The sequence below is a fragment of the Rhamphochromis longiceps genome, linkage group LG13, assembly GCF_057381845.1.
Source record: "Rhamphochromis longiceps isolate RC_006_pf linkage group LG13, R_longiceps_female_GT1.1, whole genome shotgun sequence".
In the NCBI taxonomy this organism is placed as follows: domain Eukaryota; kingdom Metazoa; phylum Chordata; class Actinopteri; order Cichliformes; family Cichlidae; genus Rhamphochromis; species Rhamphochromis longiceps.
In genome coordinates, this window is record NC_140569.1 from 24,241,452 (window position 1) to 24,268,472 (window position 27,021).

Here is a 27,021-nt window from a genome sequence, read left to right on the forward strand (position 1 = left end):
CAACTAAATTAGGTGGAAAGTTGTAATTTTGGCCTATTCCCCCAGTGAGGATGTAAATGGATGGAGACATGAAGGAGCAACAGCAGACAACGTGAATGCTGATGTCAGCCGCTGATACCTCGAATCATAAAAATCGAGGCCGTTCTTCGTGCAAACTGTGCTGTCACCCAGCACATGTAATGCCCTCCCGCTTTAGATTTGCAGAATAGAAGGCAAACTGGCCAAGGCTGAACTGAATCGTAATCCTTTTCTTTTTTTAAAAAACACAAGAGTGCATCCAGATGGCCCATGGTTCAGCTCAGCCACAGGAGGTCTCCAATACACACCGAAACACGATGTTCCTCTGCGAGACCCAGAACGATTTGCAGCATGTTGTCGGTGTGATCAGACAGATGCCAGAAAGAGAGAAAAATACTGAAGACACAGCACACTGTGGGTTGCCGTTTTCTTTTAATTAATTTGATCCGTCAAAGGATTTTTACAAAGTCTGCTATGTAAATGCTATTTATTCCCCCCCCCAAAAAAACAATAATACCATTCATGAATACAGCTGCACGTTGTTGACATATCCGGACTCCAGGGAGATTATTATGTGCAGAGTAGCACCCAGAAAAGTCAATGAACAGGCAATATTTCATATCATAATAGTTCTGTTATAAATAGAAATAAATCCATGCAATATTCATCTCTAGCCGTCGTATTTCTTTTCAGATTTTGGCACCATCCTTGAGATGAGGTCAGCGAGAGTGTCCTGAGGTCAGCTCAGGTTTTCAGATAGGAAATAAAGTCGATAATTATCCTGAAGACAATTGAGTCTGCGTTTGTTACGGTCCAGTATCAGAGACTGATTCCTAATGCAATGGCTATTCAAGTACCAAAAAGGAAGTCCCCACTCACCCTCCCCTTCGATGATAGAAACCTTGATGCAAAAAGCCTAAACCTCCAAATAAAGGAAAGAAAAGAAGAAACAAGGGACCCCATTATGTAAACGACCCTCAGCGCTGTTTTTAAAAAATACTCACGATAGTATCAATAATTGCATGATTTATAAACGTTCTTTTTCTCTACGTATCATACAGGCTTAGGAGCACTGCACGTCATGTAGCTGTCAGTGCTGTGCAACAGATATTCGTTAATACTACTGATAACAATATTAATAACGATCAGAACAAGTCATCATAAAAATCAGCAAATGCTATTCAACTACCATGTAAAGGAAATGTTTCGACAGTGTGCTTTTTTTCTTCCAAAAGAGAAAAAACCCAGAACAGAAAAAGAAAAGGCTCCGGGAAGCACAGTGTGAAGATCACACCGCTCCCACAGAAGTTGGCACCGTAACATACTGTACACTCGAAGAGACTGACGGTCCCTCGGAAACAGAGGAGGCTGTCAAAAAGGAGCAGAGAAACATGCAGGCCTCCAGTTTGGTATTAATGTCAAAGGCCTCGCCATTCACTCTAGGACAGGCAAAAAGGAAGAAGAAAAGAAGGAAAAGAATCAGGCTCAGGAAACATGCCCAGAAATTAAGAGAGACTGCTGAAGGGAACAAGATGTCCTGCAAAAAAATAAAATAATAATGATATTTTATATCTATTCCTGCAGAGAGCTGCAGGATTAACTGATGCTTTTTCAGATTCGAAAGAAAAGAGCAAATCAAACCGAGAAGCAAAGTTAGAATGCATTAGAGTGGGCAGAAGGTGGCAGATTCATAAATAATTCTTGACTTAAGGGCTTGTTTGCACAGTGATAACCCCGAAGAACTCATCTGGCTGTTGAAACATTAGCTCTGCACCTTTCAAAAAACAGTCCACTCATTTCTTTGCAGCAGAACGCGACGTGCGGCCGCCTCATTCTTACTGAGAGTGCAGCGGAAATTATTCACTGTGAGATACGGTTTCCGTTTCTGGGCTTTAATCTGAATCAGATTGTGCTAAAGCGAGTGGGTTAATTGTCGATGCTGAAACTGAAACCACTGCTGAGGAAAGTCGTCGAATTTTTAGTGGTGCTTTAAGTGTTGCTACTAATAGTTACATCTGTGCATTGAGAGCCATTTAAAAAAAACAAAAAAAAAAAACCACTAACAAGTCATGATTGAGTTTATACAAAGACCTACACATTTTTATTCAGAAAGAAAAAGGGGAAATAAATGTTTTTTAAAAAAAGTCAAACACTGGGCAAAGTTGTTTCCTGAGGCAAGTTCAAATCTAGCACAGAAAAAGAAAAAACCAAAACATCTCTCATCTCTTTGAGCACTAAGCAAGGCTGTTTCTCTAATAACAAAGCAATAACAAACCTATTTAACAAGACATTATACGCCCACTGGGTTGCCAGTTTGGTAGCTGACTCCCCCAAAACCTTCAGCCACCAGGGGCAGAGCTGACCAACAACAGAGTGTCCCCGCCTTGGCAAAACTCAGCTCAATGCCTATGGCCAGTAGCTTCAGGTGTGGTGAAGACAGAGAAGCCAGGCAACGCCATGCCTGCACAGCTCTACCAGCAGCTCATCAGAGGATGGTGCAGAAGAACTTCTTCTCCCGGAAGGGGTTCTCGGAGGCGGGCACGGGCACGATGAGGGGGTCCTCGCGTATGTGCGCCTCGCAGTATGCCATCAGGTCTGCGGCGGCTTTGGATACCTGAAATATTCAGAAGAAATTTTTTGATCAGACATTTCAGATTTATTCTTTAAACTGTGTGATGATGTTTCAAGGCCGTTTTTTGGGGGTGCTACCAGAAACACGCAGTCCTGCATTTCAGATTTTCAATCAATGTTCATGTTGTTAAAGTTGCTTCCAGTGTTCTCTTACTAAAGTTCAGTAGTCATGGCTTCAAAGTTCAAACTCATCCTGGGGCCATAGCTGCATCTCATTTCTGATCTCTGCACTTTAGCTGCAAAGCAGCATAAAGGACCCCCAGAAAATAGCGAATAACATCGTATTACACAATTTATACCAGATGATTAGTTTTTCCCCAGAATCAATTAAATGCTGGCTTTCTTTGTATCTTTGTTAAGAGATAAGACAAAGATCGGTTGTGAGAAGCTTCCCTAGTTGGTGCTTAAAAGCTAAAGAGGTTGAAACGGTCACTGCAGCTCATGAAATCCATGCAGTCACATGAAATCCAGTGTGAAGGAGCTCAGTGTTCAGAAGTTGCAGGGTAACCCTTCTCTGGGCATGAAGTGAAAAAACAGTCCTGTTATGAAATATCTTGGAAATCAACGACTCCTGAGCTGAAGAGGACCGAAACCTTTCACCTTGCTGTCAGCGCAGAGTGTGGAGACCCCATCAGTGCTCAAGTCCAGCTCAAGTACAGGTTTGAGTAACTCGCAGACGTCGGACCGTACGCACACATCAAAGTATTCATGGTAAAGTTTTCAAACTAGTGACCCATCAATATTTCAGTAACCGAATTAATTCGTATTGTACAATCAAATTCAGACTATGGGCACCAACTGATGAACTGTGTAAACATTTACCAATATTCCTCTCATCTATCAGTCCCGGGCATCATCGCTTGGAGATGATTTTTTTGCGACTATAATAGTAATGCTGGAGAATTTTTATGTTTTTATTCATTTTTAATGGGAAACACTGGTTTGCTCTTCAGACCCCACTGCGTTAGTGTCTTCTGTCAGACTCCTCTTTCTCATCCCCCACACAGAAACATGTTCCCTTACATAGGAAAATAAAGTTGTGGCAGTATGCAGATAGCACGTTTCATGTTGCCAACAGTAATGCTTCGCACAAACTTTTTTTGCGCAGGGTAAAAACATTTTAGTGCAAATATTAGTGGACGAGGCCCAAACGTCTTTTCTTGAGAGCAAGGTGAATAAGCTCACACATCTCTGCAGCTCACCATTTATTCATTCTCAGAGCAGATGTTTCTGAAGTTAAACTCACACCAGATGAGACCTGGGCAAATTGCTGTAAGGCTCTTTCAACTGCACCGATGACTGTTACCCGACCCTCAGGAACCAGGGCGAGAAAGCTCGTCGAGGTAACTCACGGGTCTTAAGGTGGGACTTCAACAAGCATAGCACGAAGCATGTGACATCTTCCAAGGCAAATGAAAAGAAAAAAAAAAGTCGAACGGTGACCATAAATTTTATAGTACAGTCAGACTGTATGTGAATGCAGGTTTTCAACTGCGAATTGAGTGGGAGGTTACGGGAGGGGAGGCGGCAAATGGAGAGCAGAGGAGCAGCTGCATCAGAGGGCTGGCGAGGGCTCAGGGATCTATGTGGAGGACAGAGCCATCTGATCTCCTGCCTGCCACTTCACCTCACCCACTGCTGCTCTCACAAGAGAATAGCACAGCTTTGGTCCTCAGCATGGATTGTTACATTACCGTTTCGACCATCTTGCAGCCTGAAATGGAGCCGTTTCAACTCAAAATCCCACAAAAAGAAGAAATGGCAGAAAACCAGGATGTGTTATTCAGTTTCTTAATTTCAACATCCCTACCAAGCACTTAGCCACAAGGACACCCATATCTAGTCTGGCAAACACTGAGGTACATCATGCTGTGCCAGTAAATCGGAAAACAAGAATAAAAGTCTGTAGCCATCTCAACAACTCAGTTTTGAGCCAAACGCCAATGTCAGCGAGCCGACTTTAAGAAGCTTTATCGTGTTTACAGTATCAACCATATTTACCATATTAGCATTATGCTGTTTGCTAAATGCCACAAAAACAAACAGTCCAGGCGATATTATCCATTAAATGAAATATTGGCCACATTAAAAAATGTGACATTATTAAAAGGTCAGGGATCACCAGTGTCCCCACAGACCATCCTGAAAGGAGCAGTGAAGCCTTTGATTTTGTTCCACATGGTTGGACTGCTGAGAGGAATGGCAGACTCTCTAATCGTAATTCATTCTCACTGGAAAGTTAGCTTTTGCCCAAATTTTTAAAACCCAAGAACAGTTTAGATATACTCATGGCCACTTTATTAGGTACATCTGCTCATTAATGCAAAAATAATTTCTAATCAGCCAAATGCATGATGGTAGCTCGGTGTAGCTTGACACGTCATCATGCTCAAACTGAGCAGAGTGAGGGAGAAAGGCGATTTAAAGGATTTTCAAGGTTGAGCATTTCAGAAACTGGTGATTTACTGAGATGGTCACCATTTGGGGTTTACAGAGAATGGTCTAAAGGACAAAATACTGAGTGAGCAGCAGTTCTGTGAGTGAAAATGCCTTGTTGATGTCAGAGGGGAATAACCAAACTTGATTTGAGATTATAGGAAGGCAACACGAAGTCAAATCACCACTTGTTGCAACCAAGCTGTGCAGAAGAGCATCTCTGAATGCACAACCCGTCACAACTTGGAGCAGATGGGCTACAGCAGCGGAAGACCACACCGAGGACAACAGAAGACTGGATGATGTTTGGTCTCATGAGTCGATTTTTGCTGCAACACTCACATGGAAGGGCAGCATATGGTTTAAACACGAGAGCATAGACAAATCCTACCTTGTATCAATGCTTCAGGGGTGCTGGCAGTGTAATGGTGCAGGGAATATTTTCTTGGCACACTTAGTACCAACTGTGTATCATTTTAAGACCCCATCATATCGTATTTTTACTGAATGTCCATCCTTTTATGACCACGGTGCACAGATCTCTTGATGACCGCTTACAGTACGGTGTTGTTGCACGTCAAGGTGCTCAAATCTGTCTCAGACTGATTTCTTAAACATGACGGTGACTTCACTGTACTCAAATGGCCTCCAGTGTCACCAAACCCGTTTTTGCATGCAACTGAACAGGAGATTGTTAGCAACTGTACTGCATTCATGTCAGCATCGACCAAAACATGAGGAATGTTTAAAGCACCTTCTTGATGCCATTAAAAAGGCAAAACTGTGCTCTAACCCAGTACAAGCAAAGTGTAACTATAGAAGATGGACAGCGAGTGCATCTCTCATTTTGAACTACTTTTAAAAACGACCCCATGAAAGTACGACATCCTGTTCAAACTACAAATGCACAGCGGAGTCATTTCCCCCCCACTGCTGCTTTCATTTCCATCGAGCACCTCTTTCAGCAAAATCCAACCCAAAGTTAAGTTTAGTTATAAGCTGTGCAATGCATGAAACTTAAAAAGGAAAGCCAAGCATACTGACACAGCAGTGTTACCACGCATGGCTACCTCTCTGCATCATTCTGTCAGCTTTCTGCTCCAGCCACGGTACTGTCGCCACCTTCTTCCAGCTAATGCGTTTCTATTATTTATGTCTGCACCTACATCATGGATCCCCTTTTGCAGTTCCTCTGTTGCTGATAAAAGCTGTTAAGTCACCTAATACTCAATACACCACACGGTGATATTTCAGAACAGAGGTGTCTGTGCTGAAACTAAAAAAAAAAAGACTCAACGCCACACTTTAGTTGGCAGAATTGTAACACTGCATTCATGAGAGGATCAATCGTCATCAGTGACTGTACGCTTACAGACCCACCAGTGATCTGAATATTTGGAATAATGTGACTAATGCGTTGATTAACAGAGAACTTTAATTAGCTGAAATAAAAATTAGTCGCTCAGACACAATGTACCCCAAATGGCTACCTAAAAACTAAAAAAAAAGACCAAACTCAGGCACTAATTAGAGAATCCAAGCTCGCATGAAGTGTGAACACTAACAAAGCAAACAGTTTAATTATTTTCATAATCAAAGTAAATGCAGTCATTATATTATTATGCAACTGCAGCCAAATGCTCCTGCTCTGAACAGGAGGCTCACAGGACAGAGAGTGGTACTGCTCAGTGTGTGTCGTCAGGCCCAGACTGATTGTAATTACACCGCAGCCCCATGATGGAAGGAGAGTCCTCCTAATTAGCACAGATCACATTCCTTTGGCTGATTGAGCAATTAATGAGAGTGTGGTGATCCCTCAATCAGCAGCACAGAGACTGCTCTTGTCACACTCTCCCTCGTCAGATCCCTTAATTAAATTTAAGGGATCGCCAGGCGTGGCCAAGTCTCCTTTTCCCTCTGCTTTTATATCCATGCACATTCGAGTTCTTTTATGAAGTATTATTTGGATCGCCACATCTGATGCACTATGCGGTTATTAAATACTAGCAGCTGTCTCGCTTTCGTTGAGCAACCGCCGAGAAAATGATACAGATGTGAATCATGCTGCAACTGAAGCTGCTGTTTTGCAGAGCAACAAGATCCCCCCCCTTAATTTGGAAATTTAAACAAAGCTTAAAATATGTTGCCTGAAAATGTCTGAACACCATTACAGCTAAGCTAACGCTTCATATAAAAAGAGGAAAAAAGCAGATGATCCTCAATACTTAACATCAGTGTAACAACACCTGCATGAAAACCAAAGTTAGGAGGATTTGGCTAAAGAATAGAGTTGTTATTAAAGCAGTTTTTTCTATAAAATCCTAAATTGACAGTAAAACTTTAATTCTCATCTTAAGACAAGAGACTCATTATATATTGCAATAAACCATTTATAACTCCATGCTGCTGAAATGCGTGTAGAGACGTGGGTCACAAGACAATAATTTATGAATCAAACAATATTTTTTCAGCTGCCTTGCTGTCGTTCTGGCACCATCCTGTGAATCCACTCGAGAACTGGCTGCAGGCCTGAACATAATGTGCAAAAAAAAAAAAAAAAAAAACAAGGAAACTGTCCATTTTTCTGATGCTGGGTTTTCTTTCTGCATAGACAGTCTGATAAGACTGCCATCCAAAACCTGAAAGTTCTTCTACGCGGTTGCATACGGGGGAGGAAACCTCGCGTTTTGATTCGGGAACACTGATGCTCTACGTCAGAATGGCTACTTACAGTCATGTGAGGGGACACACCTACCTACACTCATGATTCAGTAGCTTTAAAACCACCTTTGGCAGCAACAAATTGGACTATCAATCTCTCACATCTTGTGAAGAAATTTTGGACCACTCTTTCTAAATTTGTAGAGTTTGAACAAATTTAGAATGGTTTTAGAGCCTAAATCTCCCAAAAAACATTGATTTCTTGGCATTATCCTATAGATGCTGGAGAATTTGGATTTTTATTTTCCCATCCACTGCAGTGAGTTTCCCCATCTCAGGTTGGCAGATCACGTGCCGTTTTGTCCTTCCTCATTTCCTTCTAGTCTTAGTTTTTCAATCATCTCTGCTTCACTCTAAGGTAAAGACGTCTCCTTACATAGAGTACTTACTAGTCAGTGCGCCATTATTCTTACAAGTTTGCAAACTTAAGTTGTGCTGCATGATCTTCTGACAACTCTTCCAAAGAAGTCAGACTTGTTCAGTCATTTTCTAAATGTACTCATGAACTTTAACATGCTAACTGATGCCTGCAGAGAGGAAGCTCTTGGCTGTCAGAGCACTGCACCGTCTGACCTTTGGGGTGAAACTGCTGGGACGTCTGCTCCCGGGACAGATTGCGTTAACACACCTGAATGCTCCAGACACGCAAACTGCCAAAACGGCTGCGTTCATAGAGGTGCTCACACCTGCTGATGATCAGTTAATGAAGTGCATTTGATTGTCAGCATCCTGGCTGAGCGGCTCGGTGCCTGTGGAAGCAGTGCGAGGATACTGCATGGAGTCCTGTTAAAAACACTTTTCACAGACTCCACAATGATCTCACAAAAAGTAGCCAAAGTGCATCAGATTTATTAATATAATAAAGATAATGCTATTAACAGGCTTCAAAACCAGAGGAAGAATTGCTCTTTAATAATGGGTTTGAACTCAATCTGCTGGTTTGTGTTGAAAAATTAAAAAAAATTCAACATTTTCAGCAATTTTCCAATGAAAATTTGGCATTTTAGAGTTTGTATTGTCTACAAAAATGCTGCAGTCCCATTGCACACATGCTGTGTTAAAAACCAAGTAATGGTTTTGCTGTTCGGTACACTTAATATCTTTAAAACGCATGAGGTCTTATTTTGATGAGCTACCTGAAAGAAGCCCAAATTGATACCTAATCTTCTTAAAACTGATTGCAGTTTCGGGCGGATCACTTTACTTTTTAAGACTATGAGGTTTGCTTGTAAGCAGCCTTTGTGCTGTGCCGAGTAGGAATGAAGGTGTTTGGCCGGCTTCCATGCTTAGCTATATTGCTGAGTGAACAGCCTCTGATCTGCAGGGCAATCATTCCCCAAACACACGAGGAGCCTACTGAATGAGATGACATTAAGTTGCATAAGAAGTCATTCATAAAAGAAAGTGTTCAGAATTGCCCCAACATGCCAGATACATGAACAGAAAACAGGAAGTAAACATACCGAGAAAATGATGCCTGGAATGGACGGAAGCACCAAACTGATGTCTAATTGCAGCAACAGCCTCGAGGTGATCGACCACAAAGAGTGCACAGGGAGCAAAAGTCAATATTTAACCAGGTGTTGTTTAATGAGGAAACAATACTGTTTCACAATAATGTGTGTGGTGGAGAAGTAATCCTGCAGCCACACTGACCTAAATTGGTGGAAAGTTACTGTCAGAGCTGGTTAGCAGCCACCATAGCCCACCTTTCCTACGGGTTCATCCCTCACATTTAACACGCTGGTCTGCTTGGAATTCCAAGCTGTGCACAGCAGAGGCGATGATAAGGTGAACCGAGACTTCGTGCAATGCCTGTCAGAAGACATCGGACTAAAGTTATTTAAAAAAAAAAAAAAAAAAAAAAAAAAAAAAGACCCACGTGCATTTTATTGGCATGTCACAGTCTGCTGTGGAAGTCAGTGGTGGGAAATGCAACGGTTGTAGTTTGAGGGTTTATGTGACAGGGAACTAGGCCAAATCTGATAATGTTGACTCAAGCGATATCACTAAGGCTCAGAAAAATGTGAGGATGCAGATTGGGGGAGTTAAAAAGAAGTGATCCCACTTAGCGGATCAGACAGCAGTGGTCGGAGACTACAGCACAACCAGAATTATTGTGCAATGAACTTGCAGTCTCTTTGCCTTTGAAATGGCCGCTTCAAAGATTGAGACCTGATTTTGAGAACTCATGTGATCAACTTTGGTCCTCAATTTGGCATTGAAACACCAATAAGGCAGAGTCCATCTGCCATCAGTTTACAGCTTAATGTAATCATGCTGGCTATTTAATCTAATTTAAATAGTACCATAATCACAGCTGTCACTTCAAGGTGCTTTTAAGTAGATCCCCTAAAATAATACAGAAATCCCAACAGTCAGAGGAGCCCTAATGAGCAAGTTCTTGGCGACAGTGAGAAGGAAAAACTCTTTTAACAGGAAGAAACCTCGAGCAGAACCAGGCTCAGAGAGGTGCAGCCATCTGCTGTGACCGGCTGGGGGTGAAATTACAATAAGTTTGAAATTCTTCCACATAGTGTGACATGGTTGCTGCAGGAATGCAATTTAACTACAAAATGACAAAGTGGCTTGGCAACTTTGCTTTTCATGTGAGAGAAACAAGAATAGAACCAGTTGAGTCGAGTCTCCTGCTGCAAGAAGTCATCACAGATGAGTTGAGCCCATCAGCGTAAATCTCAGAGTGATTAAGATGTGCTGGAAATCTGTCCGCGCTTTTAAATTAGAGGGCAGTTACTTGTAGAACGTCGCTAATTTGAGTGATTGCAGTCAGAGCCATAAATCAAGAACTCAAACCTCACTAACAAACACCAAACATCATCAAACGTCAATTACTTGCCAACTAGCTAGCGCTGACGAACGTTCCCTCCCTTCTAATTGCTATAAATTGGTTGTTGATCCCTTCCACTACATAACCAAGATTGTGTTTAAAATGCATTTAACAGGTTAAAATAAAGAGGTAGTTTAGGGTCATTTATTTTTCCCCTCCCCACATATGCAACTGACACACGCAATCCACAACCATGTCCATGAACGTCAGAGTAGGGCTGCTCAATTAATCGAATTTTAATCACGATTACGATCTGGGCTTTCAACGATCATTAAAAATGACTGAGCCGATTATTAGCCCCTCCCTCATTTATCCGCGACACCTTAAAGGCCGGTCCGTGAAAATATTGTCGGGCATAAACCGGTCCGTGGCGCAAAAAAGGGTGGAGACCAGCTAAGCAGAAGTTATTTGGAGAGGAGAGTGACTGCCGTTGGTTGAAAAGAGAGGTTAAAAAAAAAAAAACAACTTCAGCGGTGTTGCACACTATTTTCTATTATTTTTTAAAGTCATTATTCAATACATTGTTATTGTTAACCCTTTAAAGCCGGTCAGAGCTGAACGCTCAGTTTTGTGTAACTATTTTTAAATCCCTGAAGAACCCTGAGCCCTGTAAGCTAGCACAATAATTTTTTTTTGCATATGAAACCGGAGGAGTTGTACTTACATCTGATGCCATCAGCTTGTTCTCGGTCACGGTTTCCTTCCACATAAAGCTTTCCAAAAATTGCATAAAAAGCGCTTGCAGGAACAAAAACATAATATTCCAGAAACAGGCTTTGCCGATCCGATCAGCTGTTCCTAACACTTCCCACAGTGAAACAGACGTCAGTGCGAATTATCGCGCATGTCCGCCATTTCCTGCCCAAAACCAGAAGTGACGTCATTTTCGCGGAAAATGTAGTTTTTTTACTTGTAGGCCTTAAAAGCCTATACTGGTGTTTTATAAGTCATGTTTGACTTTTCTGAATAGTTGCTGGGATGCTTAGAACTCGAATTGCACTGCTGGAAATAGTTTATTTTGATGCACCTGCTGTTTTCTTTGCAAATTTGCATCATAGGATTGTTTTTTCGTTTTTCCTGCAGTATATAAAAATTGGTGTATCTCCAAAATAAAACTATAAAGACACTCAAAATAAATTTCCTGTGGTGGGAAACTATTTTTTGCAACTTTTTTGTATTTAAAGTTTTGAGGGATAAACCTCTTAAATTTCTCCAAGTAGAAATATATGTAAACAAAACAAAAATGATTTAATTTTTTTGTAGTTTATTGCACTTTTTTGCAATTAATGTAGTTACTATGGACTTAACGCATACATATTATTAAAATATGGGCTATAATAGTTGTATAGCAACTTGAAATGCTCCCACAAATGGCACTACAACATGTAAAAAATAATAATATAAGCTCTGGCGGACTTGGTTCTATAGTAGGTCGTAAGGGTTAAATAAATATCGTCAAATAATCAAGATCTCAATTTCAGTGAAAATAATCGTGATTATCATTTTTGCCATAATCGAGCAGCCCTACGTCAGAGGTACTCCTTCAGAACATCAAGAGGCCCTGCTGATGTCATAGTGACCACAGTTACCTTTTATATACACAATCTATAGAAGTGCCCAACATTCCTCATTCAACTTTACACAATCCAGGGACTCAAAATAACAAATATGCAAGTTTGTAATTACACTGAACTGTCACCGAGTCGAGTTGCAAGGTGGGAAAAAGTACGCCAAGCATCCATCACGAGTCTGGCAAAAATGCCAGCACTGCAATACTCAAAACTGTGGCGCGCTTCTCTAAAGAAAAGAAATCCAAGAAAGACGAGGGAAGATAATAGCAGTGATTTACTCCAACTGGACCAGGCCATCTAATAATTGGGTTAAAGCTTTTATAATGGACTGAGACAAAGAGTGCACAGTAATAGCGGACCCAGGATTCAACACATGGATGTTATCTTGAATGTTTTATGAGTGCAGAGTTATTACACTGTGCTTCTAAATCAAGAAAACATAATAGGCTGGAGTAACAGAAAAGTGGACCATGTCACAGGGATGAAGGTTTAAACAGGACTAGTGATACATTGTTTCCATGCCTATGTACAGCGTGTGTCTTGGTCTCTAAATATACCTAAACCTGCCTAAAGAAATTTGTGGAAATACAGTCACACCTCCTCATGATGTGTCCCATTCTTCAACCAGCATTTGTCATAAGTCAGTGTAATTGAACAGCACGCTCAAGTTGATCAAACAAGTATTCAGTGGGGTTGATGTCATTACTGCCGGCATGCCACACCATCCACTCCACTCCCAAATTCTGGATGGAGTCTCTGATTTGCAGGGGCAAGCACAAGCAGGATCTGGACTCATGGTTGAACATGGTGTTCCTCCACATGTTCAGGTTCCAGTGCACGTATTGGTGACACCAGTGCAAACATGCCTGATGGTGAAGGGCTCGGGACAGGCCGCCACAAAACCGGAGATTGCATGGAGCCTGTTCTAGATCATCTGGGTAGAGAGCCGTTGTCATCCTGCAAATCTGTAGAAGACTGCTAACAGTTCTTAAGTGCTGACAAGGGAGGAAAACAGTCTTCTTGGGACGCCAACTTCACCGCCTTTCTCTGACATCCTCCATTATCGGAATCTTCGTCTTCAATTTGGAGATTGTACTAGAGCTCACTCCAAATAATGCTGCATCTTGGTTCTGCAGCTTGACGTTGTCCTACAGCGCAAGCACCAAATCAGTCAAACGTGGCATGTTTGGATTAGACACCAACTGACCGCTGCAGCAGGGTCCATTAGCTTGCCAAGTTGGCAAGTTTTTCATGGGCGGAACAAATGCACTTTCCTTACAAGTGGTACCATTTAAGGAAAAATAAACAAGATTTCCAACTGTATAATATTTATTCCCAAGAGGCTTTTTGTTACAACAAAAAGAAATTGACCAAAGACAAATTTCCTTACTTTTTGTGCCAGGTTTATTTTGATCTACCTCAATACGTCTGACAGCAAGCCAATTCAACCCCACTGTGGAAATGAGGATTCATTTAAAAATTAAATAAATAACGTTCAAACAGCTGGGCACTGTAGTGTTTACCAACGGTGATTCAAACAGGAGTAATTAGTGCATTAATAAAGGATGCAGATTTAGTGCACGAGTGAGTATTTTAAACACGAGGAAAAGCCAATGCAGTGTGGCTAATTGATGCATTTTTCCCAGTTTTTGGACGACGGCACCATCATCTCGGCCATTTCTTCTTTTAAACAGTGTTACTGTGTGCAAATATGAAGCCATGAGAGCCAAGCGTGATAATGTTGCCAATTGTAAGCCAGCAAAGTTAATTTTGTGCTTTATTCAGACAAAAATGAGCAAAAATGAAATGCTTGCTGAGAACTGTCACTCATCGAGACGCGCCTATTGAACTGCTCCAAAATCCCAGCCGATGTTAGAGGCACACAAAGCTTTCAGTTCCATGATAAGTGGAGGTACGGTTTTTGAGTAATTGCATACTTGGTAACAGAAGCGATGTGAAAATATTTGTTCACGTGCGCAGACAATAACAACAATAAAGCTTTGTACCTTTATCCTATCCATGCAGGCCTCCATCTTCAGTTGCTCCACAGCTTTCCTGGCTTGGGAGATGCTGGCCGTGCTGTTGTTGGCGATGCCGTCCTTCATGGTGCTCCTGTGACGCCAAACAGATGCAAGGGAGGGGGGGAGACTCAGTGAACGTCACATTAAATCAGCACCCCCCTGGCGACAGCTCTACCCTGATGGAGCAGCTACTCTACTACAACCTCACCCCCACCCGTTCCTTTTTACACAGTGAAACTTGGAAGGACCCATTTTGTTTGTCCATTTGTTATCTGAAGAAGCTGCTCTGTGGGCATCAGCTGGACAGCGGTTTGTCATTTTTCAGCCAGCGCTCATGCATGATTGCTTTTCTTCCTTTGTCACGTTATTATTTAGACCAACTGGCGGGGGGGGGGGAGGTTAGCAAGTGGAGTGGAGGGCTGGGAGGGATTAAGAGAGAGACACACACACACACACACACACACACACACACACCCCCCTAGTATTTTGCTCAAGTGCTCTTCAGCAGGAGTTTATGCTGGTACACCTAGAAAAGCAAAGCACCTGCAGCTTCTCCCCAGTTCCTCCCAGGATCTGCAGATCTTTCCACTGCTGGCCTTCCTCCTCTCAACTTTCACCTCAAGAGTACATCAGCTGCAGCTCTGCAGATCAATTCTCGCAATCACTACATCTTACTCCCATTTTAGCCTCCTTGAGCCACCCCCACCCACCCACCCACTCACCACTGAAATGTCCCAGTTTGGCAGCCACGGCAAAGATGTGCCCACAGATGTGTTTTCTGGAGGTGAGGGGTTGCTGAATCAATCCCCCTTTCTATGATAATATGCATTATTATTATTGCGCATCTATTCTTTGTTAAAAATCACAAAAAATGTATTTATCTTAAAGCAGACTGTCGAAGACGACAAATTCTTCTGCCATCCCTCCAGCCTCCACAGCTCTACGGCCAATTTATAGCTTTTAAATCACACCCTCGTAGGAAGCCATCGGGCCTTCTCCGTTTAGGTTTGCTTTGGATGCATCCATCCTGAGGGTTGCTCGGCTGTATTCGCCCCTGTGCAGTTTTATCCAAATGCAACGATGCTGCTAATTGCTGATGCAGATCTGTGAAAACGCGTGCGACTATTTATTTCTAAGAGGAGATTAATCTGTGGACACACAGCGAGCTGCGGCCCTGGTTAGAGCAGAAAACAGCAAACCATGCATCATGTGTGGGGGGGGAAGGAGCAGCAATGATTTTTGCACTGATGATAAACATTTTGAAATAAATCCCTGCATTGGTCGGATACGCGCTCATTAATGTAGCCTGCAGCCGCCGACCTACCTGAAATGTGCCAGTGGTTTTCCAATTTGGGAGAATTCCGGGTTGACTCCACCCAACACACACAGATACACACACGCGCGCACACACAAAGATCTGTCAAATATGAAACGATAAGAGGAAATCCCAGCCTCGCTTCGGTCTGGACTGAACCCGAGGAGCCAAAAATCTCGGCGTCTTTAAATGTCGCCTCGGCGGCTCGCTCAGTGCGTATTCCGTGTAGGAAGATGAGCTCCAAGCGGTGAGGTCTTGGTGAGCACCACGGCTGGACTTGGAGAGATGTTACGCAGCAGCAGCAGGGGGGGAAACCTCTGTATGACGATCAGATACAGGCTGTGGGGCGGGGAGCACTCGATCAGTGGACCAGGAGCAGCAGCAGCAGGGAGCCGGGATGAGCTTCAGCTGTCCAGAGTGGCCGTAAACGCACCGACGCTGCCTGTTAGTCAAATTAGGAGCGGCTGATTCTAATTAGCTTGATTGCTGCAAAAGGCAGCGCAGGTCTGCAGGCTTTCCCCGTATCGTTTATTATTTTATTTTCTATCAGCTTTGACATCACCGTGTCCCCCTGATGGCCTCACCCTTAACGACTGCACGCGCTCTTAAGCGTGGCTTGCATCCTGATAACTTTTAAAATTTTAATTTGTTTTTCCTGTTCGTGCTTCCGATCTGATTTGTGCAGTACGACACGAGTTTCTGCTTACATTATGTCCCTGAACGCAACCCCTCCCCCAACACACGCACACAAAGAAATGGACACAATCAACACGACGATAATATTTCTTCAAATATTTATAGATTTTTATATATTTATAATATGCTTATCACTTGGTTCATTCAAACACGTACACGCATACAAACAAAACTAAACATTAGGAACCTTCAAGATGCCAAAAATGCAAAGGAAAAAAACTGAAAACTAGCAGGAGGGGCCAAAATACAACTTAAGCAACCTAAAACGATGATCTTAAATTATGCATAGCTTTAAGTCATTAACAGAAATATAATATTTCCTTCCGTCAGAAAATCTGTCACATTTTCTACCTTTTACATTAAAAAAAAACAAAACAAAAAATACATACAAACACACATTTGGGTTGAGAGGTTGTGGTTCACATAAAGTTTTTCATACATTTCATAGAGAAAATCAGTAAACAAACACAGTAACATCATGTCCACGTAGGATCAGGAAGAAAAATAAATCAGGTCGAAGCGAAAAGGAATGAGTTAACAAGAAATAATCCCTTTCTCAAGTAAGTGTAAGACATTAGTCGTCACCGGGTGCTGCAGTCACCACAAAAGGGAATAAAAACTAATTGTTTCACAGCTGTCTTAGAAAAAGAAACGAAATGCACCCTGGTTTCTTCCCACATGAAACAAGGTACCAAAAACATGACCTATTGCATGTCTGTGTCTGATATTGCTTTCTGGATTTGATTTATTAGTGGAATTAAATCAAGCTCAGTTTGTGTTAAGGCCACAGATCATTGGCTCTACTTAAACTGAAGTAGCTGAGGGGGGGAAAAAAAGTGCTTTTGATTCTCGTTTAAGAAACCGTGAAGTGCAGTAACGTAAGTGGGAATGTAAAGAAAGGCTACATGGATCCTGGAGTGGGTTAAGAAAAAGAAACAGCTGCTCGGCCATTTCCCAGACCGATGTGTGTAGTGTATATGATATCAGCCGACGCGACGCTCTTTACTAAACCCTCCCACACCCACTGCACCCTTTTAGTAATGCTGCACAGGTGCTAAGTAAGTGTGGGAGATCAGTGAGGATCACGGAGCATTCAGGAAATCACTCTCTCCTCCGCCTTCTTCCTCCTCCGACTGCAAGCATCTAACAGTTTGTTAATTGCTTTCTCAAAAAAATAAATAAATCAGCCCTGTAAAGTAGTGAAAAGTGGTTCTTGTGCATTTAAGCGACGGGCAAGACAGAGATGAGCCTCCATGGTGTTTTTAAAGAGCAAATGGGCTGGTTTAACTAAGGGAAGCCTTAAAACAAGGAGCATTGCAGCAAATGTTACATCCACATTCACACAGTCAAGGGCAGCATCGTCCTAGCATGCAAAAGCAGGACAGAACAACAGGCACCCACAAGGTCCCCTCGGTCCGTCAACTGAGCTCAGACACAAAGTGAAGCAGGTCTGTGACTCTAGCGTTCAGATCTGAGTGGAGCAGACAGCGCGGCGGAGGGACGTCTCACTCCCGCAGAGCGGGACCTCTCCTGGCGACAGACGCGAGGAGGGGGCTCCCTTCCCTTGCAGTCACTGCAGCGTCAGCAGGACGCGTTCACTGAGCTGGGGCGGCGATCTGTCAGACCGCACGCTGCAGGAGACGTGAGCGATGTCGAGGTGAAACACGAGGGTCTTCACACTTTGAGTCTGGCTTTGTCCAGACCATAGCAGCTTACCAGGAAACGGCTAAATCAACACCAGCCAACAAAAACACATCAGCAGGAATTAAAGACTCGACAAATGAAACACTCTCAGAAATACATCTTGTATAAAGTGTCTGATGCAGCCTCAGCCAAATACTCAACCATTCCTGCAAGAGTCCATTTTAATGTATTTATAAATATATACTTATGTACATATAATACTATTTTCATAATCATTTCTTGATGCTGGGAGTGGCGGCGGTACAGTTTGCTCTGCTGGGGATGGCTTTATTTAAAAGTCAGGGAGGGTTCAGAGAGTTTGAGGACATGCTGACATGTCCTCCTCTCTGTCAGTGCAGACAAGAGGAGGAGGAGGAGGAGGGGAGGTCCTCTTGCTGAGAAGTGGACAGGCGCAAACATCACACAAACACTCATCCTGCAGCATAGCTGCTCAGGAAGGAGTAGAACATGGGCAGCTTCATGCGCTGCTGGTCCCGTCGACACCACGCCATCACCGTGCCCTCGCTGTTGGCCGTGTAGAGGTGGTGGCCATCACACGAGTACGTCAGGCTGAAGCAGACACGAGAGGAGACTGTTAGACTTAAAATGCTGACGAGCATACAGGCGTGGCATAAAAGTACAAAGAGAACAGCGCGCAGTAAACAAACCTGATGATGGGCTTGCTAGACTTGGGAAATGTGATCTCTCTCACTGGTTTCAAATCCCAGGTGCTCCATAACCTGAAAACATATCAGAGATTAAAAAAAATAAAAAATAAACAGTACAGGGAGCGGGATGTCAAACTCATTTTACATCGTGGGCCACATGCAAGCCCAGTGGGCCGGACAAGTGAAGCTCCTGTCAATCCAAAGACATTTAACTACACATTTAATTCATGGGATCTCTTAATATGAGAAAACCAGCAGTGCAGTTTCAACAGGACATCTGGGATTTTCTACATGACAGAAATTCTGCTGCAGTAAAACAAATCTGTCAGCACGACTCCTTGGGCTTAAATTATAAGAAATAAATGTGTAAAATTACAATGTTCTGGTAGCTCTTTGCTCAGACTGCACTCCAAGTATAAACGTTTTTGGTCATTCACAGACAATTTCCTATTTTATTCTCCTTTTTTAAAAAACTTCTGAGCTATTGTAAAATAAATAAATTCTATAGCAGAGAGTGAAAAACAGGAACTTTCTGTCATGCAATATTTACTTATTTACAGTTAGATCCATAAATACTTGGACAGACAACTTTATTCTAATTTTGGTTTGTAACATCACCACAATGATTTTTAAATGAAACAACTCAGATGAAGTTGAAGTGCAGACTTTCAGCTTTAATTCAGCGGGTTGAACAAAAAAATTGGATAAAAATGTGAAGAACTAAAGTATTTTGAACACAATCCCTTCATTTCAGGATCTCAAAAGTAATTGGACAAATTAAATAACTGAAAATACAATGTTCGTTCTTATAACTATATAAACTTCTATGACTATATTTAAAATATGTTTGAGTAAACATGTAAAAAACCAAGCTTGTGTCAGTGTCCATATTTATATGGACCTAACTGTATTAATTACTTTGGTGAGTGGCCATGGAGTGGATCTATATGAGAAGGAAAAGCTGAAGTCGAAAAAGTATTCCCTCCTCCAAAATTTCCAAAGCCGTCTAGTGGAACAGGACACAAACGTAACGGCAAAAGAAAAGTTTTGCCTACCTGACGACGCCATTCTCCAGCCCACCAGCGATGACGTTGACAGACACGCCCTCCGGCTGGTTGGAGAAAGCCAGAGAACAGATGATCTCTCTGCAGTGGACATGCCCAATCAGGTCCCCGTTCACCGTCCACAGGCGAAGGTCGCTGCCTCCTCCTTCTGGAAACAAAAGAGGAGGAGCCATAACTCACACCAAGGACCAGAAGACACTTCAATAACCAGAAGATGAGACGCGATAAACACTCTGGTTATAAAAGAAGACGCCCGCCCCCTCATACCTGAGTCACACACTGTTGCGATGTCCCCTGTGGTCTCGCTGGCAGACACAGCCATCACCGGGCTTTTGTGGCCTGTGAGACTCTGTACATAACAGAGTCTGGAAAACACAGAAGTACTCAGAAACCACACAAACACTGCATAATGCAGTTTCTTCTTCTTTAAAAAAACAAAACATAAAAACCTTTCACACACACTGACCTGTTCAGGTCCCAGAGGATGCAGGTGCCATCATTGCTCACACTGATGAGGATGCTGTAAGGTTTGCAGACAAACAGGCTGGTGACTTCGCCCGTGTGCCCGTACAGGTGAACCTGAGATTCCACCTCCATCTCTGATGGCTGTGGAGGGAAATACATGTTAGAGACCACACACAGAAGAAATACAGATCTAAATGTATCCGTGACTCTTATATATTGTGTCTTGCTTTTTCCTAAAAATCTCTATTAATTAAAGTCAAATTGCCTCTCGGTAGTTGCTGGAAGTCCAGAAAAATGGCAAATCCACATGTCTACTGGTGGGGACTGACGAGGTCTGAAAGCTTCTCTGATGACTGAACTCTGAGACCTCTAATCCCACTTATGGGCTCGGTGGAAATGTGTTTCAAGGGCAGCTGTGATGTGACTAATGAAGCTGAGCGTTTGAGCATGGTGAGGCTGCCTAAAGAAGAGGACGGGGGGGTGGGGGGGTGTAATCAGCGGTGGGTGGGCGGTTTGGGTGTTCGTGTGCAGGCGGAAGGTTAGAGGGGGACATTGCCATGGAAACGCACCGTGGTGCTGGTGAAGCGGTTGCTGTAGGCGGTGATGACTCCACACTTGCTACCCGTAAATAGCTGGCAGCCATCGGGCACCCAGGCGCAGCTGGTCACCTGGAGGAGAGGGAGACGGACGGTTGGATGGAGGAGCGCACACCAAAAGCCAGATAACTCTTATATAACAGGTGGTCAGGATTTGTCGAAGCATAAACTGATGCGTACCTGGTGAAGCTGTGAACACTGAATGAAGTTGATAGGTGGCTCGCTCTGCTTGCTCTTCAGCCTCAATATGTTGTCCGCGTAGCCCCAGCTTAAGATGGCTGACCACTGGATGTCTGTGCTGTGCATGCTCCGCACACCTGCAGAGCAGAGAAGAAAAATTTAATGCGAGTCAGCGGGGCACTTGTGCAATACTTTCTGGAATGAGTCTTTGGGCTTCCTACCCTGCTCCTTGCTGTAAATCATCATGAGGCAGAACTTGCTGGAGAGGCCGCAGATGGCTCGCGTCGGCAGAGCCAGCAGGGATCCGAACCTCTCCCCGTGCGGCTGACTGAAACACACCACTGGGTCCGGAGCGGAAGGTGAGCCCACATACTCGCCCCACTTCAGACCTTTGATCCACGGCAGCGGACTCTGGGGAGAGGAAGAGAAAATTGCTAGGTGAGGAGCAGATCATTTCACGGGTGGTGAATTAAGTCATGTCTTGCTCAGCGAACAGCAGGCTGCCAGAGTCACAAACACCACAGAGTTGATTACCGGGCAGACTATTTCCTTGGCTGGTTCTCTGCTTTCTCTGAAGGCCAGCTGGACCAGGAGGCCCATGGCTGCTGGCAGCTCCCCCTCCATGAGTTTGGTGCTTGTCCTGCTGATGTGAGAGGTGTTAAAGAGCTGCCTGGGCGTCTGTCCGTATGTCTTGATCATCGTCTCCAGGGCCCGTCGCTGAACAGGGTCTTCTACAGCCGAAACATCCATGCCAAAATAGGTCTGTAAAGAGTGACATGAAACTGGTGTCTGAGCGACAAAGGTTTATTATTTATTTTTTTACACTAACGTCGAGGAAATGCGAGAGTCAGCAGCTACGTACAGCTGGGTGGAAGACATTGATGGCCTGGACTGCTGCTTTGCCTTTCTGCTTGAGCCCGAACACCAGATCGATCCACTGACACAGCGTCTGGGAGACCTGATCAGACTCTAGTGCTTGTCGGTGGATGAGGATGAACAGACGTGGGTCGTTGCGAGCCCACGGCGGTAAATTCACATGATTCACCCTCTCGCCATTCTGACGAACCCCGAAATCAAAACCTATCCAGGCAAAGAAAAAACAAAAAAAAAGAGGAAATTCTGAGAAGATGAAAGATGAACGCACAAAAGCTAAAAATAGGAAAGGAAAACTAATTACCTTCTCTGTTAACCAGGAATTCTGGGAGGTAGAAAAACTCTGGGATGAGCTCTTTGACGTCAGTCATTGACTCGTAAGAGGACAGACGCCACGTAGTGTTCATGGAGTGAAACGTCCGGTCCGGGATATCAAAGCTCTGGTCTGATTAAGGCCGGAGACAGTCTAATTACAAATTCGACTCACTGATTGAAAACATCTTTCATGACCTTAAACACCACGGTCGCTGAATACGTTTACAAATCACATAAAAAGATGCCTCGGAGGATCAGATGAATGCAAAATAAATTAAAGAGAAAGAAGCGAGGAAGGGGAAGGGTGAGGAGCTGATCAGAGAAGAGTGTAAAGATGAAGCAGGCTTTCATGAAGCAATAACACAGACACTGCAATCCTATGTTAGATCTGAGAGCACCGTGCCAGATTCAGGCTTCACATAAAAAAAACAAAACATACTGTTTGGTCAGTATAAGTATAGCATCATTCATTTATTAGAGGCCCAAAACAATTAACCATAACCATAAGATTTTCTTCTTGTATTCTGAAGGAGGCTTAATGTTGCGACTTACCCTGATAGGCGAGAAACATCTTTGTGAAAGGAGGCATTCGAACCAGGAAGTGCAGCACAGTGCCGCTGTTGGAGTAGTGGGAGCCGTAGTGGTAAGGCTGGACGGGAGGCATGGGGTCATCCTCACGGATGCCCTTCTTGTACTCCTCCTCCAGGTACTGCACGAGGAACACGTCAGTGTGTTTTTATTTATGGAATACGCAAAATGCTCGAGTAGCACGTGTTGAAACAGACACGAGGACTTACCCTGTAATTATCCACGTAGCGATCCTCTTTCTCTTTGGACTGGACGGCGATGGGTTTGCTCAAGTTCCTGCGTTAAAATACGAAAGCAAAAAATTGTTGAGCGATGACATCATCAGCGACAGAAGCGTTGACTTCAAACAGACGCCAGTTCCCTTTCACTTTTTCTCAAAAAATATAACAACAGTTCAATGTTTGCCTGGATTCATAATACTTTAATAGAAAAGCTTTAAACGGGAGGCTTTAAATTAGCTTTTGTGTCAATGTCAACTCGGGAAAAGATTCGTCATCCAGCACGGACCTGTAGATGTTTGGGTCCTGCAGGTCGAGAGTCTCGTTGGTGTAATCTCGCAGGATAAAGGGGAACACCGGGTACTGCATGAGGTCGTTGAAGGAGCGGCCGGCGTGCTTGTTGAGATGCGTGAGGTACTCAAAGTTGGAGATCTGACCCGAGCCCCAAAGCTGCGTGAGCGCCGTGATGTTTCCGTGCTCCAGCAGGTTGGGAAGATCAGAGGTCAGTATGTTGTGGTAGACGTCATCTCGGAACTGAGGCCAGAGCAGAGACACCACGAGATCATTTCCAGAGGTAGTTTAGAGACTTGACTGAAACATGGTGCTAACTTGCAAATGTAACATGAAAGATGAACTTTAATTTAAAAATATTTAATGGCTAATCCACATAAAACAATTAAATTACTCTTTAGTTTTAGTTTCATTCATTCTAAAGCTTCTCCAGCAAACCGAGCCTCAGATTCTGCAACAACTATGATAGAACATAACGATCTTTACAATTAAAAAGCTTCAAACCATTAGTAGCTCTGTGAGGCTTATATTATCGTAATGATGTTGAATTACGATGATCTCCCGACTATAATCCCGATCCACTGACATCACATTAGGTCAAGCATGCAAACATTTACACTTTAAAAATTCCATATCCTTCTGAACTTGAAATAAATACAAAGGAGAAATGGAAAACTTTTCTTCCTGCCTTATTGACAGAAAGGTTTTCAGAAGTCTGCAAACATTATCTGTTTGGCTTTCGTGTGCTCAGTAGGTCGGCACGCCCTTTGATTTTTCTGAATTAAAAGCATGAGCAATAAGCCATCTGTCTGACCATATTGTAACTTTCTCTCAGTGTATCACTTTAAGCCACTGCAAAATAACGATATATTTTCACAGCAGAGTGCGATGCTACTGAATCTTATTATCATGGCTTATTGTCAAGATCGATTTCTCGCACGGAGCACTACAGAGCCAGAGGTTTCAAGAGCAGAATACCAAAAAGGCAATTCAACAATTAACTCCCACAGCATTTATTTTTTCTTCTTCTGAAACTGTGATTTTGTCCAATCTTTCTCTTTGACCATCACTATGCTTCTTTGTTTTATCATTTTTAATCACAGTCCATCCTGTGCGGTTACATTTTATACTCAGATAAAACACAGACTGGAATATTTCCTCCTGTAATCTGCTGGGTAGTCTAGTCCAGTCAGCGCTCTGCAATAGTTATGTTGAACAGCTAAAGTAAACAACTTACAAGATCTACTGTTTATTAATCATGAGCATTAACCAAACCTTCCACAAACGATCTGGTGTCTTTTATTTAAAAGCCCCTCTGACTCCACTCACCTTGGAGTTGTCAAAGGCCAACAGCAGCGTCCTGCCGTTGGTGAGGAATATCTCCACAGCGTTGTCTCTTAGCTGCCACCATCGCTTGTGCACCTCCTTGATCTCCTCGTACGTCCAGGAGAAAGAAGGTGCCTCGGTCTCCCCGTGCAGGCTCTGCTCAGACACACAAACATGTTCGGTGTTGAGTAGCCAGGCGGAAATTATTGCAGAAATTATTGTCATTCCTCTGGCAGGGAACACGCCTGAACGGTGCTCTGGCTTTACCTGGTTGTCATGAGCGTCAGCAGCGTTGTCCTCCACAAAGTACATCCCACACTTTCCTGTGAGACAGCACAGGGTGAGAGTGAGATTTGAACGCAAGACAAACAAACGCTTCCTTTACTGAATAAATAGCAAATGCTTGTGTGTGATGGAGGAGCAATACTCCGCGGTGCCTCAGAGAGAGCAGATTATGGAGCTCTGTGTAAACAGTGGCCGGTGTCTTACCCAGAAGAAGCTCCCCTGCTGTTTCTCTGGAAGGGGCAACGCTGATGCAACGTCTGGTGAACCTAAGGACAAAAGAATGACGTTTTTCTTACAACCTGACATGACATGTTCACTTAAAGGGTTACAGGAAGAAAGAAGCAGGATGTTATACCTGATGGATTCACTGGTGGCTTTGTCTTTAACAGTGGAGGAGAAGGAGGAGTGAGTCTTATCCTCAAACAGGAAGGACAGCGGTGGCTTCACAGTTTCTATTAAAAAAAAAAAAAAAAAAAAGAAATATGAGATTTGGGAGACACCAGTGCGACACAAAATTTAGCCAAAGAGCATTTTTTCCTCCCACCTTCAGGCTTGCGTCTGTCTTTGAGCAGGTATTTGTTTGGGATGGTGAGGTAGCATCTCTGTAGCCGCCGTCGCTCACGGTTCGGCCCTTCGGTGGGGTCCAGCTGCCAGGAAGTTGGGTAGGATGTGGGATCATACCAAACCGCACTGGAGGAAAAAAAATAAAGAAAAAGAAACTAAAAAAGCACACTCAAAACCTTACATCAGTACAAAAGAAAGCTTTGCAGGTCTGAAAGGGAAGTATTTGATTTGTTTTATTCGCACTTTAACCAAAACCAACAAACAAGCAGCCACAGCGAGGATGACATGAGCAGTAATGTAGATCATGAACAACTCCTACCGGTCGTGTGTGAGCTGCTGCACCAGCTCCTGCCAGTGGCGGCTGGCACTCAGGTCGGTCTTGTAGAGGCCCCTGATGTGCTGGATGACTTTCTTTCTCTCCATGCCTTGCCGGAGGGACACAGTCTGAGTGATATCGGCTGCAATCTTGGATATATCCTTTGACTTTCCATCCAGCCTCTGGATAAGACTGCAGAGGAAAAATAAAAAGAGTGAGCGAACGAAATAAAACAAACTAACATATGATTCTGTCTGTTAACAATAGAAAAAAGAAAGAAAAGAATTATACTCACTTCCTCTGAGCATTTGCCATTTTCTTTTCCCATGCCACTTTACTTGTTTTCTCTTCTGCTTCATACTTGAATTTTTCCTGTTGCAGGTAAACAAATTTATCTGAATAATAAGAAAAATGCTAAGCACAGCCTGTCAGGTTATCAAAGACAGACTTTTGCTTGCACTAAAGTTAATATATTTCATACAGCTGAAGGGAACAGGTGAATTAGGTCAGACTAAAGCAGCCTGGAAGCTGGTGCCCTTTCCTTTAACAATGACTCTTTGACAATGACCGTGTAGGACGTACCTCTTTTATGGCCTTGAGCAAGTCTTGTTTGTGTGGAGCATTGGGTGGGATGCAGCGATGACCGCAAAGCTTGAGAGAGGTCATGAATATACCCACGGCGCTCTGCTCTTCTTTGGTGAGGTTATCCTTGTGATCGTGCAGCATCTCGTACAGGTACAGCGACAACTTTGGTCCGTGCTGAGAGCGGCGAGAGAAAAGAAAGTGCAGACTTTAGTTTATTTGTGTCTGAAGTAAGTCACAGACACTGGCTATTGGAGCCGAGCTTCATCTAGCTTTCAGTAAAGTCTGGCAGGGGGATGAACAGGGAAAGACACCAATTTTTGAACTTTTAAAGCTAAAGAGTTTTTTTCTGTACCTAATCCGCAATTTCTCTCATTATATAGATTAAAATGAACAGAAATATCTCACTTTAGGGTCTAATTCATGGGAGTTAACATGACAAATCACATTCACCTCTAGTCCAGGGCTGAGACTCTCCTTGAGGATATCCAAATGTTTGGGATCAAACACAAACTGAAGTGCCTCCTTCCTGTCTGATAGAGGAAGTGCAGGGCTGAGTGTGTGCACCAGCAAACGGCCAATTTGGACCCGAAAAGTGTCCCGACAGGACCACAGGATCCTTCGCCACTGCTGATGCGGGGCTCCGCCACGACCTGTGCTCCCCTACGGATACACAGTAGCAACACTAGGTTAGCCATCAAACGCTACAACGCTCAGAGTAGAGGTTTACAAATAAGAGCTTCTAAAGCA

The 27,021-nt window shown here is 43.4% G+C and overlaps 2 protein-coding genes across 3 annotated transcripts in view; both read right to left on the reverse strand.

Annotated features, from left to right (window-relative positions):
- Positions 1-911: 911 nt before the first annotated feature.
- Positions 912-15,939, reverse strand: gng4 (guanine nucleotide binding protein (G protein), gamma 4). Its single transcript, XM_085427509.1, has 3 exons — positions 15,571-15,939; positions 14,232-14,337; positions 912-2,632 (listed from the first exon to the last, which is right to left on the reverse strand). The coding sequence occupies exons 2-3, from the start codon at positions 14,328-14,330 to the stop codon at positions 2,504-2,506; spliced, it is 228 nt and encodes a 75-aa protein (XP_085283635.1). The 5' UTR covers positions 14,331-14,337; positions 15,571-15,939; the 3' UTR covers positions 912-2,503.
- Positions 15,940-16,343: 404 nt separating this feature from the next.
- Positions 16,344-27,021, reverse strand: part of lyst (lysosomal trafficking regulator) — a 60,097-nt gene continuing 49,419 nt past the window's right edge. For both annotated transcript variants that reach the window (XM_085428605.1, XM_085428604.1), the window contains 23 exons: positions 26,725-26,934; positions 26,272-26,448; positions 25,985-26,061; positions 25,693-25,881; positions 25,354-25,499; positions 25,165-25,261; positions 25,014-25,075; positions 24,792-24,847; positions 24,528-24,680; positions 23,197-23,441; positions 22,899-22,965; positions 22,654-22,810; positions 22,091-22,231; positions 21,776-21,993; positions 21,448-21,675; positions 21,135-21,324; positions 20,914-21,050; positions 20,707-20,805; positions 20,139-20,278; positions 19,940-20,037; positions 19,664-19,820; positions 18,609-18,680; positions 16,344-18,510 (listed from right to left, as the gene is read on the reverse strand). In XM_085428605.1, coding sequence (XP_085284731.1) covers positions 18,372-18,510; positions 18,609-18,680; positions 19,664-19,820; positions 19,940-20,037; positions 20,139-20,278; positions 20,707-20,805; positions 20,914-21,050; positions 21,135-21,324; positions 21,448-21,675; positions 21,776-21,993; positions 22,091-22,231; positions 22,654-22,810; positions 22,899-22,965; positions 23,197-23,441; positions 24,528-24,680; positions 24,792-24,847; positions 25,014-25,075; positions 25,165-25,261; positions 25,354-25,499; positions 25,693-25,881; positions 25,985-26,061; positions 26,272-26,448; positions 26,725-26,934 — 3,255 coding nt within the window. In that variant the 3' untranslated portion in view covers positions 16,344-18,371. The remainder of the gene's footprint in view (positions 18,511-18,608; positions 18,681-19,663; positions 19,821-19,939; positions 20,038-20,138; positions 20,279-20,706; positions 20,806-20,913; positions 21,051-21,134; positions 21,325-21,447; positions 21,676-21,775; positions 21,994-22,090; positions 22,232-22,653; positions 22,811-22,898; positions 22,966-23,196; positions 23,442-24,527; positions 24,681-24,791; positions 24,848-25,013; positions 25,076-25,164; positions 25,262-25,353; positions 25,500-25,692; positions 25,882-25,984; positions 26,062-26,271; positions 26,449-26,724; positions 26,935-27,021) is intronic.

Bases quoted from the DNA above. Each gene is read 5' to 3' on its own strand.
- gng4 (XM_085427509.1), bottom strand. From the start codon at position 14,330: ATGAAGGACGGCATCGCCAACAACAGCACGGCCAGCATCTCCCAAGCC. The intron at 2,633-14,231 runs GTACAAAGCTTT...TGAATATTTCAG, and splicing joins CCTGCATGGATAGGATAAAG to GTATCCAAAGCCGCCGCAGA.